The sequence below is a fragment of the Drosophila arizonae genome, chromosome X, assembly GCF_054131065.1.
Source record: "Drosophila arizonae isolate 15081-1271.41 chromosome X, UAZ_ARI_1.0, whole genome shotgun sequence".
Taxonomy (NCBI): domain Eukaryota; kingdom Metazoa; phylum Arthropoda; class Insecta; order Diptera; family Drosophilidae; genus Drosophila; species Drosophila arizonae.
Window position 1 is genome coordinate 23,275,852 of NC_142927.1, and position 13,254 is coordinate 23,289,105.

At 37.8% G+C, this 13,254-nt stretch overlaps 1 protein-coding gene across 6 annotated transcripts in view; it reads right to left on the reverse strand.

Annotated features, from left to right (window-relative positions):
• Nucleotides 1-13,254, reverse strand: part of Cngl (Cyclic nucleotide-gated ion channel-like) — a 64,325-nt gene that overhangs the window by 16,213 nt on the left and 34,858 nt on the right. For 5 of the 6 annotated variants that reach the window (XM_089476122.1, XM_089476121.1, XM_089476118.1 and 2 more), the window contains one exon: nt 3,228-3,272. In XM_089476122.1, coding sequence (XP_089332248.1) covers nt 3,228-3,272 — 45 coding nt within the window. Of the gene's footprint in view, nt 1-1,931; nt 10,050-13,254 lie in introns of those variants that run through there. The other variant, XM_089476123.1, reaches the window with a different exon arrangement.

The following is a 13,254-nucleotide window of genomic DNA, read 5'->3' on the forward strand; positions in this document are numbered from 1 at the left end:
CACAGATCACAGATCGGTTAGAGAAAAGAAACAGGAACAGAGAGTAAGAAAGTAAGAGAGTAAGTCAGGTAAATAAGTAGGTAGAGTAGTCAAATGCAACAGAGCTGGTCAATGCAAAGCGTGCGATTTACGTTAGATTAGGTTTGGTTTTTGCTAGGACTACATACGTTGCATTGGGGACTCTACAAGTGGGGTGCACTAGTTAGTCTAGTTATCTATTTGCAATTAGGTCGTAACTTACGCAACACGAACACACACTTACGCTATGCGTGGTGGGAGCAATAAACATTCATTAAACGTTACGTAACGTAATGTAAACGCACTCAAAACATGGCACGTAACGATATGGCAACGCTACCATCTAACGGGCAACGGTAAACGGTAAGCGGCAAACGGTTAACGGTTAACATACACACACACACACACACACATAGAAAAGCACGCACGAAAACAGATGTAGACTGGTCAGGTGCTGGTGCCATGGTGGATGAGGGGGTATAGGGGGGCTGGGCTGGACTGGGCAGGAGACGTCCTGACGGAGACAACTGACAGCTGACTGGGCAGCAAGGACAGGAAGGCGACAAGGATGGGAGGAGTTCAGGAATGGCTTGGCATGGCCAGAAAGGAAGTCCCGGCAAATGGGTAGAACAAGGCAGCCAGCCAGCCAGTCAGCCAGCCAACCGTATACAGTTGCGTCTACGTCTCCGGCTTCCTCGGCGTCTCCCATCTACGTTTTAACGCTCTAACGGCAATCAGGCATGCAAAAATGGCAAAGTATTTATTTTTATGTTCATCTGCTTCCTCAGTAGTAAATATATAAGTAGTAGTAGTTGTAATAATAGTAGTAATAGTAGTAGTAATAGTAATAGTAGTAACGTTTGAAGCATACAGATAGATGGAAACATAGATCTTGTGCAAGCTGGAAGCATTTGCATGGCAAGCTTCATAAACATATTCGCTGTCATGCAGTGGAAACAATTGAGAAATGAGAGCAAAATGAAAAACAAGTGGGCGGAAAATTAAATTCCACAACAGTTGCAAAAAGGAAACAGACCCAAGTTCGCCTCGCTTTGCTTCGGTTACAACTGCAATTTTGCCAATTTCGTAGTTTCAATTTGAGTTTTATTTCATTTCATTTTTCTTTTCTCTTTTTTCTTTCTTTTTTTTTTTTTATTTTGGGCATAGAAAACAATTTCCATAAAATTTTTTTTTTTTTTTTGTTTGAGGGTTTTTTTCTGAACAAGACAGACAAATGCTAAAAGCTCTGTCAAACAACTAAAACAAATAATAATATTTGTGGAGCAAAACAAAAATGTAAAATTGAAAAGAAATCTGTGTAAGAGCTAAGAGTGCAATAGTCGCAGCATGAACGACTATCAAATACGCTGTAACCAGTGGAAATTCTGTACAATTTGGTATTTTGCTGTGAGTTTGAGTATTATTGGAGTACGAGTTTAAGGTAGAGCTTTAAGATTTTTAAAAGTAGATAGAAATTTATCTAACGAATCCATTTCCATACTCTTAAATTTAAAAAATTTAAATTGGCTAAAAATAAAGTGTTCCATATAAATTATATATAAATATAAATTAAAAAAAAAAAAAAAAAAAAAAAAAAAATCAGTTCATTTGTTAAGCATTAGCTGGAGGTTCGGAACTGGAAATAGATATTTATAGAGCCTCCTTCTAGTTAAACAGCTTACAGTCTTAAGAATCAGACGACCCCACTAATAACTCAATAAATACCAAACACTTAAGTTGCTCCTTTGGTTTTTTTGTCGCTTCCACTGGTTACAGGGCATTCAAGTGGGGCTACAACACGACTACAAGTGCAATTGGAATGCTGGGAATTCGGAGCTGGCATTTGGAATACTTTTGGGAAACTGGAATCGGAATGGGATAGGCATTTGAAGTATTTCCGGTTAATGTTGTTCTTGTTGTTGGGGGTTCATTTTTTTTTTTTTTTTTTTTTTTTGGTATTTGTTGTTGTTCGAATCGCTAGTGGCCATGATAGGTCTATGTCGAAATTGCCTGGCTACGAGAATGAGTAACGGCATTATATACATATGTACAAACAATATGTGTTTTAATATACAAGTATTTTTTCAGTAAATGTGGTATTTTATTCGGTATTATTATAATGCTTTTTTTATGTACAAATGCTTCATTTTTATTAGCAGAGACACCAATTGCACACATACAAAGCGAATTTTTATAGCATTTGCACACACACACACACACGCACAATTAAATTAATTTTGTTTGATTTTTTTTTTTTGTATTATTCGGTAATTTTTTTCGTATATACAAACTACAGTTTTATTTCTGATTTACTTAGCAAAATAATTTGCATTATATTTCGCATTTGGTATTTAATTTAAGTTTTTGGTGTTATTTACAGCGTTTTCTTAATATTTGGTTTTTAGTATTTGCCGATGCTACCTAATATTACGCATACGTCATGTGGATCATAAGCAGAAAGCAGCTTGCAATGCGGCTAGCTAAGAGTAAGAGAAACCAAACCAAACAAGAAAAGAACGAAAGAAAAACAAGAGCTAGGCGTGGCATGTTCTTTATACACGTGTCTCTATGTGTGAGGGTGTGTGTGTTGTGAGTGAGTGTGTGTGTGTGTGTGTGTGTGTCTGCCAAATTCTTGGGTGGTTGCATTAAGAAGCATTTGGCAAATGGCAACTACTCGTTTATTTGTGAACTATTGGATTACCAAAAGTGAGTGTATGGGTGTGTGTGTGTGTGTGTGTGGGTGATTGTGATTTTGGGTTCGGCTCGCTTCTTAACCCGCCAAGACGAAAACGAAAACAATGAAAAGAAAAGGCAGATTCAAGTCGAGTCGAGTGTTGTTGTTGTTGTTGTTTGAGTTTTAGTTTTTGTTTTTGTTCTTGTCGTCGCCTTGCTGTGGCCCAAACGCAATTGAAAAAGTAAGCGCTTCGCATGCCAATTAGATGCATCTCAGTCATCATCAATCACGATCAATTATCGTCATTCGCAATATCAATACTATCAAATATGTATATTATTATCACTATCCAAAATCAATTTTTGCAACATAATCAAAAAGCGTTAGCTAAATTTGTATCGCTAGTGGTGTATGTGTAATGTGTATGCGTGTGTGTGCGTGTGCGCGTGTTTTCTTGTTGTTCATGTTGTAGTTGTTGTTGTTGTGCAGAGCGTGAGAGTTAACCAAAAGTTGGTAACAAACGCATAGGACTTACCAATCGGAATCTGGATCTGAAGCTCCATCTCCGATACGCGATTTCCTAAACGAATTGCGAAATTTTTGTTTTTGGTTTCAATTTCAATTATTTTGATTAATTTTTTTTGTTTGTTTTGTTTTTTGTGCAAAACAATTCGATTGTTGTTGTTATTTTATTGATTGTTTAATTGATTGATCGATTGATTGTTTAAAGACGTAATAAGTAAATTGTATGTAATATGTAGAATGTTCAGATGATAGAAATAGAGAAAGAGAGAGAGAAAGAGAGAGAGAGAGAGAGAAATAGATAGATTTGGACAGAGCTTAAAATAGATAGCATACAATCGATTGCAGACAGATGTCAAGGGCGTAACGTGATCAAACATCTTATGACCTTTTACAACACTGCAAAGTGCTTTCGACTTACAGTTACAGAGCGACAATGCGCGAAAAACAGTTCGCAGCTTCAGTCTGTTTATTCCCACATTAACATTTGCGCAGTCGAGTAGAACAAACAAAAATGTAACAAGATTATTAATAATAATATATGCCGTTCTCCAACACTGGCAAAAACTCCCGCTTAGCTGATGCTTGCATTTCATTTCTTTTTCTGATCCGAATGATCAGCTAAAGTTCAGCATGAATTGCACAAAAAAAACAAAAAAAACGTAACTTTAAGTTCCAGACGTAATACTCTCATATTCAGGCAGGTGGAGTGGAAACATAAAAACCATTTTCCTTTTACATTCTCATAGCGTTCATTAACTAGAAATATAAGCTTGTTGGCCATAATGAACGAGTTAACTTTCGCACAAACTTTGGCATTTAAATATTTTCATCATTTTTACTATTCACATAAAGTCCAGGAGCTATAAGCCATTAAGCCCAATGTCTAAATGCATGCACTTGACTGGGTCGCTCAGGCGGCTTATTTCGTAATAATAAATGTATAAAATATATGTATATAGCGTATATATTAATTATATATTATGCTCTAGGGTTATGCTTGGGCCCGAAATTGTAATTAGAAATTTTCGAGTGTTTACTGTAGCATGCATAGAGCGAAACATTTTATTTATGATCCAGGAGTTGAGCTCTACGTATTAATTAATGAATATTTCATTGCGCACTGAAACTGTCTCCCAATATTTGCGCAGGGTACACAGAGTGCGTTACGGCGGAATTTCTTTTGGTTTCCTTTGTTGACTTTTCGTTCGCTTTATTGCAACATGACTCTTGGGAGCATTTTCACGCATTTTCTTTCACTATTGTTATAGCGAGCAATAGATAGAGAGCAAGATAGAAGAAGAGAGAGAGCGAGAGAGAGAGAGAGAGAGAGAGAGATAGTGTGTGCGGGCGAAAGGCAGGCAATTCATTTAACGGTCAGCTCGTTGACTTGGCTTTTGGCCTGTTCTCATTTTGTGCTTCGACTTTTTTGGTTTCTGGTTCTGGCCCACATGCGGGCTGCGTGCCATCAAGCGTAAAAAAGGCTTGCTGTACGATAAGATTACGCATACCCACACTAATACACACACAAGCACACACACGCACACGGAGCTGGACTTTCGATTTATAATAAATTGAAATGGAGCTTGTTAGTTTTTGCCAGGCCCTGCACACACAAAAAAAAAAAAAAAACCTAATGCTAAAGGCTAAAGTTTTAAGCTTTGTGGCTGCTCCACCTATTAAATGCCACGTTTTATTGCACCACAAATCATCAAGGCACACACACACAGACAGAGCGAGTGAGAGAGAGAGATAGAGAGAGAGATGTTGCTTAATGGCCGCCTGATGTTGGGTTTGGACTGTTAGCTGTTTGTTTGCTTGGCTTGCCTGTTGCCTCAGCTCCGGGCGATTTCAATTAACGCTTTCGGCACTACACACGCCGCTCTCTCAGCGGATTGCACCACATGTGCGCACCACTCGCCGTTCGCCGCTTGGCCATTGGCAGCCACTTTGCCACTGTCACGGCATGACATGGCCAAAAAGCAAATTTGGCCAAGGAATATGTTGAGGCACGCACTGCCGCTTCGCTTCTCGCCTACCCGATGTATGTATGTATGTATGAGTGTTTTCTTTTTCTGCTCCTTCGGCCACTTGACCCTGCCGCGTAGCATCCAACTGGCCAGTCATTCCGGCTACCAGTGTGGCCAGCCGTGCCCATATTAATTGGCCCAGGCATCCAGCGAACAACAGCCAGACAAATGAGCACCATGTTAGCCATTTATTGTCTCAGTTGAACTCAATTTCCACTGTCTTAAAGCAAACGCAACAACACCACAAAATGTCCAGCAAATATCGAAAGTCGGCATCAAATTTGATTGCAGACCTAATCTAGTTCCAAATGCGGGCGGCCGATCACAGGAGGCACTGGATTAGGTCAAAAGTAAAGCAGTTAAGGCAACAAATGAGAGTACTCTAGTCAGGAGTGCCGGACGAGGTGATACCCTGACAACCATACTGTATTGTCATCTCTATCATTCTGCACGTCTTTCAGACAGGCAGACATAAGCAAAAGCCTTATTTCAGCTTTACTGGGTATACATATAATATTTGAACAACATTTGTTCTACATGGAATTTCTACTCGAGTTTAGAGCAAAGACTTTTGGGAAACAGAGCTCATTTGAAATCTGCAGCCTACCTAAAAACCTTATAAAATGATCGATTATTATCAATGTGAGAAACGAATGAGTTATCGAAACATCATGATAGGCCTGAACTAAGCATACTATAAAAAACAAAAAACGATTAGTAAATCTTCTTTATCTTCTTCATATGGATGTAGACATAAACACAATAATTAGCCTGCTTGGCCTACTCAAGAATCTATAGGTATATGGGCTCTACTACGCCTACTTCTGCCTTTCAAACTTTTCTAAAATATATTCACAGAGCAAACTCATTAAAATATAATAATTAAAATAAATAAAATGTTAAAAAAAAAAAATAAAAAATAAATAATTATATAATTATCTGATTTCCTATAGAAAATAAGTTCAGGGTATATAAAAAGACACAACGCTTTCAAGATTGTGATAAATTTCTAGCAAAATTTCAAGTCATTCAAAATCATTTTTGGTTTCACTTTTCATGCCAACTTTCAATCTATTTAATGATTAAAACTTAAATATCAATATATAACAATGTCAAACAGTAAATTCTCAAACTTTTGCTCAGAAATGTAAATCAGGAAAAGTTTTTCAAATTGATGTCTTAAATCAAGCTGAATGAGATGAATGCGTCCATGGAATGCAAATCGTTTGTTTTCATAAAGTTTGCCAGGTTCGTAAAGAAGAGTAGCAAAGAATTGGACTGGTGACTCGGCTAGACAGCACGCCTTCCTGTTTGATTTGTTTAGTTAGGAACTGAAAATGAGAAAAATTGAAGAAGAAGAAAACGAAAAAAGCAGAGCGCGAAAATCTTTGTTTCGAGCTGGGCATCACGCCTGGCCTCGCCTAGCTTCGCCTGGCTTTGTCGCCGCCCGTTTCAGCCATCTTTTTTTTTTTTTTTTTTTTTTTTTTTTTTTTTTGCATATTAGTTTGCTTCGTGCGCAGCTCTTAAAGTTCACTGTGGCTCCGAGCTATTTCATGATTTACTACTTAAGAAATTGCAGCGCGCCTTAGCGTGGACTTTAGCCTGCTTATTGCATGGCTTTTACTTTGCCTTCAACGAGGATTTTCACCTTAATTTTTCTCTCTTCATTCACTTTTGGCTTTGCTGCTTAGTTGGCTTTAAGTTATATTTAAATTTCTCGTACTGAGATGATAGAAAAAATATTTTGTTACAGGATTTCACTTTGAATAGCTGTTGACAGACCAAAGCAAGTTATTTCCATGTATTTGAGTCATTCAAACAGGTGGCGCCACCTGTTGAGAGTTAATTTGTGGCTGTTTAACATTTATGTAAATATGACAGTTGCATGCAGCTAACAGGCAATAGATGGCGCTTGGCTGCAGCTGATCAACATCTATCTCTCTCTCTCTCGCTCTTACTCTCTTATGCATGCCACTTGACACAAATGACGCCTATGCAACAAATGTCAAATGGCTGCGCCTCTGTCTCTGTGTGCATGTGTGTGTGTGTGTATAAGTGGCAGCTGAAGTGGCACTGAATTAAAGCACAATCGCACTGCGGCAATCAGATCGAACACTGAATTTCGATTGTGACTGTCTGAAGACACTTGAAAATGCACGGCACAATTCAGGAGAGAGAGAGAAAGAAAACGAGTGAGAGAGAGAGAGAGAGGTTGAGAGACTAAGGCATGCATATGCATGCAGCCCCACAGTTCTTTTGGCAGCGGGCAAAGTTCATACAAGGGCGGAGAATATGCTGCAAACATATCTGGGTCATTTGACAATTTCACAGTTAAACTATGTGTGTGTCTGTGTGTGTGTTTGTGGGGGCTGGTAGTTTCTACATAAATTTGCAATTTTCCAAATTCAAATTCTTTGTAAGTTGTCATTCAGAAGGCAATTTCTCATTTGGCATGCACAATGCTAAAGTATTGTAGCATATGCATAGGCGCAGGCTAGCAGGCTGAGCGAGTGCTGCCATGTGTGTGTGTGTGTGTGTGTCTGTGTGCGTGTGTGTGTATGTGTGTGTATTTGTGTCAAAAGTTCGCCTACAATGCAGCAAGGCAGCTTAAACATATTGATTCTCCCGCTCTCGTCCTCCCTGTCTCTACACACACACACACACACTCAAAAGCCACTTTAACTTTTGCTGTTTGCTAAGATTTTTTCATTCCATTTTTTTTGGTCAAAGTTGTCTGTGCGTGAGTGTGTGTGTGTATAGTTGCACTTTGCCCTCAGCTTGATAAACTTTTTGCCAAAAACTAGCACAAAGCCCAAGTGGATAAAACGTAATATGCGCGGCAAGTGGGACTAAGTAGTCGCAATGAAGACAGCGACAGCTACATGTAAACAATGCCAATGCCAGAGAGCACCCTGTGCGAGCACCCTGTAGGTTACTTGAGCCAGGCACAACCTAACAGGCGAGTGAGAGACTCAATAACAAAAGCGAATCTCTTCAAGAGATCAGAGAGAAGTTTGCACACAGTTTGTGTGCACCCTGTATAGACAAGCGGCACACCCTGTGTGCAACGAGTGAGCTTGAGCATAAATCAATTGTCAAGAGCGAAAACTCTCGTTACTGTCCAAACAACTTGGACGACGAATGGCCGGGCGACAGAGAGCCATTAAATCCCACATAAGAGTACGAAAAAAAAGGAAAGCGAATGCCCTAAGTGAGTCTTATTGAATACTTAACATCCATTTTGAACCACCTCCCAGAAGCAAGAAGAGTCTCGGATTGGGCAGCAAATGAGTCTTAAAAGTACATTTTAGAATAGTTATAGTTGCAAAAAGAGGGCAGAAACCAGAAAAAGAGGCGAATAAACAAGTTGAGTGAGTTTTGTATAAGAGTAGTATAAGAGTGAGCTGCCCAGTAGAAGAGAATATCATCAGTGGCCGGGCTAGCTTACAAGCAAGCGAGCGAGCGAGAAAGAGAGAGGGAGAGATTGTATATATATGAGTGTGCTGAAGAGGGGAGTAGAAAAATGAGAGCTTTACGCTGAGAGCAAAAAAAAGGGAGAAAGAGAGACGGAGAAAGAGAGAGAGAGAAAGATAGAAGAGCACTATATGGCATACGATTATTACAACAATTGTTAGACACGGTCAAAATTAGCTATAATTATGTGTGGGCATACAGAAGAGCTTAGATATCTGCAACACTTACACACACACACACATATATATATTAAAATATATATATAAAGGGTATACCACTAGGCTAGAATAATGAGCGAGAGCGAGATGGAGGAAGCGAGTTAGTGTGAATGTGACGGAAATAGACAGAGATAGGAATAATTGTACACATAGATTACAAAACTGATTTGATTTTTGCTAACGGGTTAGTAGATAGAGCTAAAGAGAGACAGAGAGAGAGAGAGAGAGAGAGAGAGAGAGAGAGAGAGTGAGACAAACCAAGACAGACAGATCGAGAGAGAGACAGAGAGAGAGGGCATGTGAGTGAGTTTTGGTTACTTCTTGAGCATATCACGGATATTGGATTGGGTAGCGGTACGGTTTGGTATTTGGGAGATTTGAGAGGTATTTTTGTTTTGTTGGTATTTTTTGTTCTATTATTATTATTGTACATACACTCACACATACAGACAGACAGGCGTACACACGTACGGACACACACATACACACACAAAATGCAAGGCAGTAGTAGTAGTAGTAGTAGTACATAACGTTAGATAGTTGCTTGATTAGTTAGATTAGTTTGAGTTTAGCTTAGTTAGTTGGGTTCTTGTACTGTATGTAAAAGCTGTAAAAGCACCGTTCCTCTTAATGCGCCGCAATGAGCAGTAATAGGCCATAACGGCCCGCAGGCTCTTCCATTTGGTTGTCTGGTTGCTGGGATTGCTGTCGTTCTTGTTGTGGTTGTTGCTGCTGTTGCTGTGGCTGCTGTGATTGCTGTGATTGCTGTGATGGCTGTGATTGCTAACCAGCTCCTCGGGATGCTCGCTGATGAACGATGAGAGCGTCTTCACCTGCGTCCGGCTGCCCCCAGCCGCGCCCTGGCCGCCCAGCCCGGCCATGGCCAGCGAATAGCAGCTGCCATCAGAGGATGGACTATTCAGGTGCAATCGTACCTGCCGACGCTGGCGAGCATGCTGTCCTTGTCTATGATGCAACGAGTCCGTGTGCTGTTGCTGCTGCTGCTGCTGCTGCTCTGACGTTAATATAAGTCTATCCCTCTCTGTGTACATTCTTAAACTATTTGTGCAACGGCAATTGCTCTGCGCACTGGTCAGCGATGAATTGGCCGATCTTCCAATGGGTAAAATTTTAGGTTATATGTATACCAACAAAATATATGCACAAATTATCAAACTACATATATGTACGTCTCTATATACTGGCATATTCTACAATACTATGTATACCCTTGCAGTCTGAACTTTTTCTCCAGGACTAAGGCGGCTACATTCCCAAGGCAAGCTAAAATCAAGCAGGAATCATGCGCTTTAACCTACTTAGATCTTAGTCAGAATTCAAATCAAATCTAAAGTCAGCTTCATAACTCTTGCTGTCTACTGTCAGTCAGTCAGTCTGTCTGTCTGGCTGTCACTTCATCACAGACTCGATTTATTTCCTTAGTTCATATCATACAGTCGTCATAAATAAACAAACACTTCAAGGCAGAACTTTTTCATAATGTTTTTGTTCCACCTTGTATACACTACACAGTTACGTTTGTATATATTCACAGTATATCATGAATATATGTATGTATATACAATATATACATATATGGTAAGACAATAATACAAGCTTATCACAATTACATTCTTATGGGTATCAAACGGACGATTCACTTATACATACTTAAATACATCAACTCATATATGCTATATATGTATATATATATATGTATATATATATAGATATATGTCTATATAGATCACATCATGGGCAATGTCAGTCTGCAAGGGTAGGCATGCTTCGGTGTGCCGAATTGATGGTCTTTGCATTCAGTTTGCTGTACAGGTGTGATTGGGGATTAGTGTGCATGCGAGTTCACGTATTCACGTATCGCTGCAATAACAACGCCCCCAATTCCAAATACATTTCCAATCCCAGGCAATAACCCAAAACTGCGCTTCACACACACAACCATACACACACACACATATATATATGAACAAGTGGCTTACAAGTTTGGGCCAACAGCCATGACATAATTCAGTTAACTAAAGCCCATTTGGGTTGGCATTGGCACGGATTTGGTGCGGATACCACGTAAAGCTGCCCGCAATTGCCACCAAATTCCGGGCTCCGGGTCACAAGGAGCAAGGGCGAGCCAGAGTTGTCAACCAACTAATCGTAACTGGCAAATGGGTCTCCAGGGTTCCGAGGTTAATACATAAAATCACTAAACAAACTGAACAAAACTCTCGCCACACACTCACACACACACACACACACGCACAGAGACACACTCGGTTCCAGCTAATTGCCTTTATTAGTTAATTTCCTTTATGTCAACTACAAATCAGAGAGCACTCTCTCCTCGTGCTGTAATATATATATATATATATGTATATATATGTACATATATACAGTTAGTTGATTGTACCGTACAATGGGCCATATGGGGAATCATTTTCGTGCTATTAACCTGCATTTTTATTGTTATACCCCAAGCAAACAGCCGCATCCTGCTACTGGCAACTTCTCCTAGTCTGGTGTATAAGATCTTTTGTTTTGAGATGATTTTATGCGGAAGACTGCAAATCGGAAAACTGGATTTGTGTTGGCCCAATCTCAAGTAGCGCCTGTTGGACTGACTTTTATAATTTTTTTAAATATTTAAAATATATACATATAGTGATTATATGTATCATTCATTAAGTAAATATTATGATTCCATTAATATTATTTGCATTATATAATAATAATTATTAAAATTTAACATTCAATAAAGTAAATTGTATTACTTTTATAATTTCATTAGCATAATGATTATACAGTCGAGTCCCGCTAATTCCAAATGGCAATGCAATCAGTTTTTTTTTTACGAGTTACACAGATATTCAAATTATCGAGAATTATCGAGAACGAATTCTTTCAAGGGGATAGCATTTGTTTCGATTTATAGCGAATTTTAATTTAGCGGGGTACCAATTATCGAGACTCGACTGTAATAATTATTGGGTTCTTTTATTTTAATGCATTATGATAATTTTGATATTTTTTATCACTATTTTCAAGTTAATTCTTATTAGACTTATAATTAATTATATTATTAGGCGTACGCTGCCGCATCCAACTACATTTCCTCCGAAATTACCATTTTATTTAAGTGCGAATTATGGACAAACTGATGTATAGTATATAAGTAATATACAATAGAAAAGCTGCTTGAAGAGGAGTCTCTGATTACGGTAAAAAGGTTTTGCAGCAGCACGGATGAGCAAATACAAAAAGCTAAGAATTTTCCTTTCAATAATAATTCTGTTATTATTGTCATTATCAATATGCATTGTGATTATTATTGTGTCTGGGATGCTATTACTCATCTATATTATTTTTATTATCATTGTCATTAGTACTTAGTCGGTTGGAGATGAGCAAAGACATTTCTAATTGATGTTGATGTTATTCGTCGCCTGTTGTCATTGCTGATATCATTATGAAAACTATTAGCGATATCGTTATCACTATGAACATCATTATTATTATTGGGTGTTCTTTAAGTTTTATTTTACTTGATATTATTCATTTGTTAACATTGCTATCATGACAAAAAATACAAAAAATCATTATAATCATTAATATCAGTAGTTTTGTTATTATTGTTCATCTCTTATCATTGCTGCGATGATTATGAAAATTATTATCTATATCATTATTAATAGTATTATTAATTTACTTGACATTGTTCATCTTTTATTATTACATTACCATTATTATAATTATTGTTATTATTATTTTCATTATTTTACTTGAATTTGATCATATTTTATGATTGTTGTATCATTATAATAACTATTATCATTATGAGTGTCATTATTAGTATTGTTTTTATTAATTTACTTCATATTATTCATCTGTTATCACTGCTGTCATCGGTATGAACATTATTATTGACATCATTATCATTGACAGCATTATTGTTATTATTTAATGAATATTATTATTGTTTCAATATATTAATATTTTACATATTATACATTAGGCCCCACATCCAGAGGTTATCCTTTGCCATATTCCTTAAAGCCTTAATATTGAGGCTGGCATTTTCATTGCCTTAAGTATTTAATATTTAATATTTATTATATTTTTATTATATTTTTCATTGCCGGAGTATTTAATATTTATTATATTTGATATATTTATTTTTGCCTAATTTGACCTTTGTTTGCCTCAGGGCTTTGTTCAATTTGCCCACTCGGCTTAGAGTACGCCCTCTCAGTGAACCGAACTGTATCTTATTAGTGAATTGTCATTGATGCGTAAATAGTCTTATCTC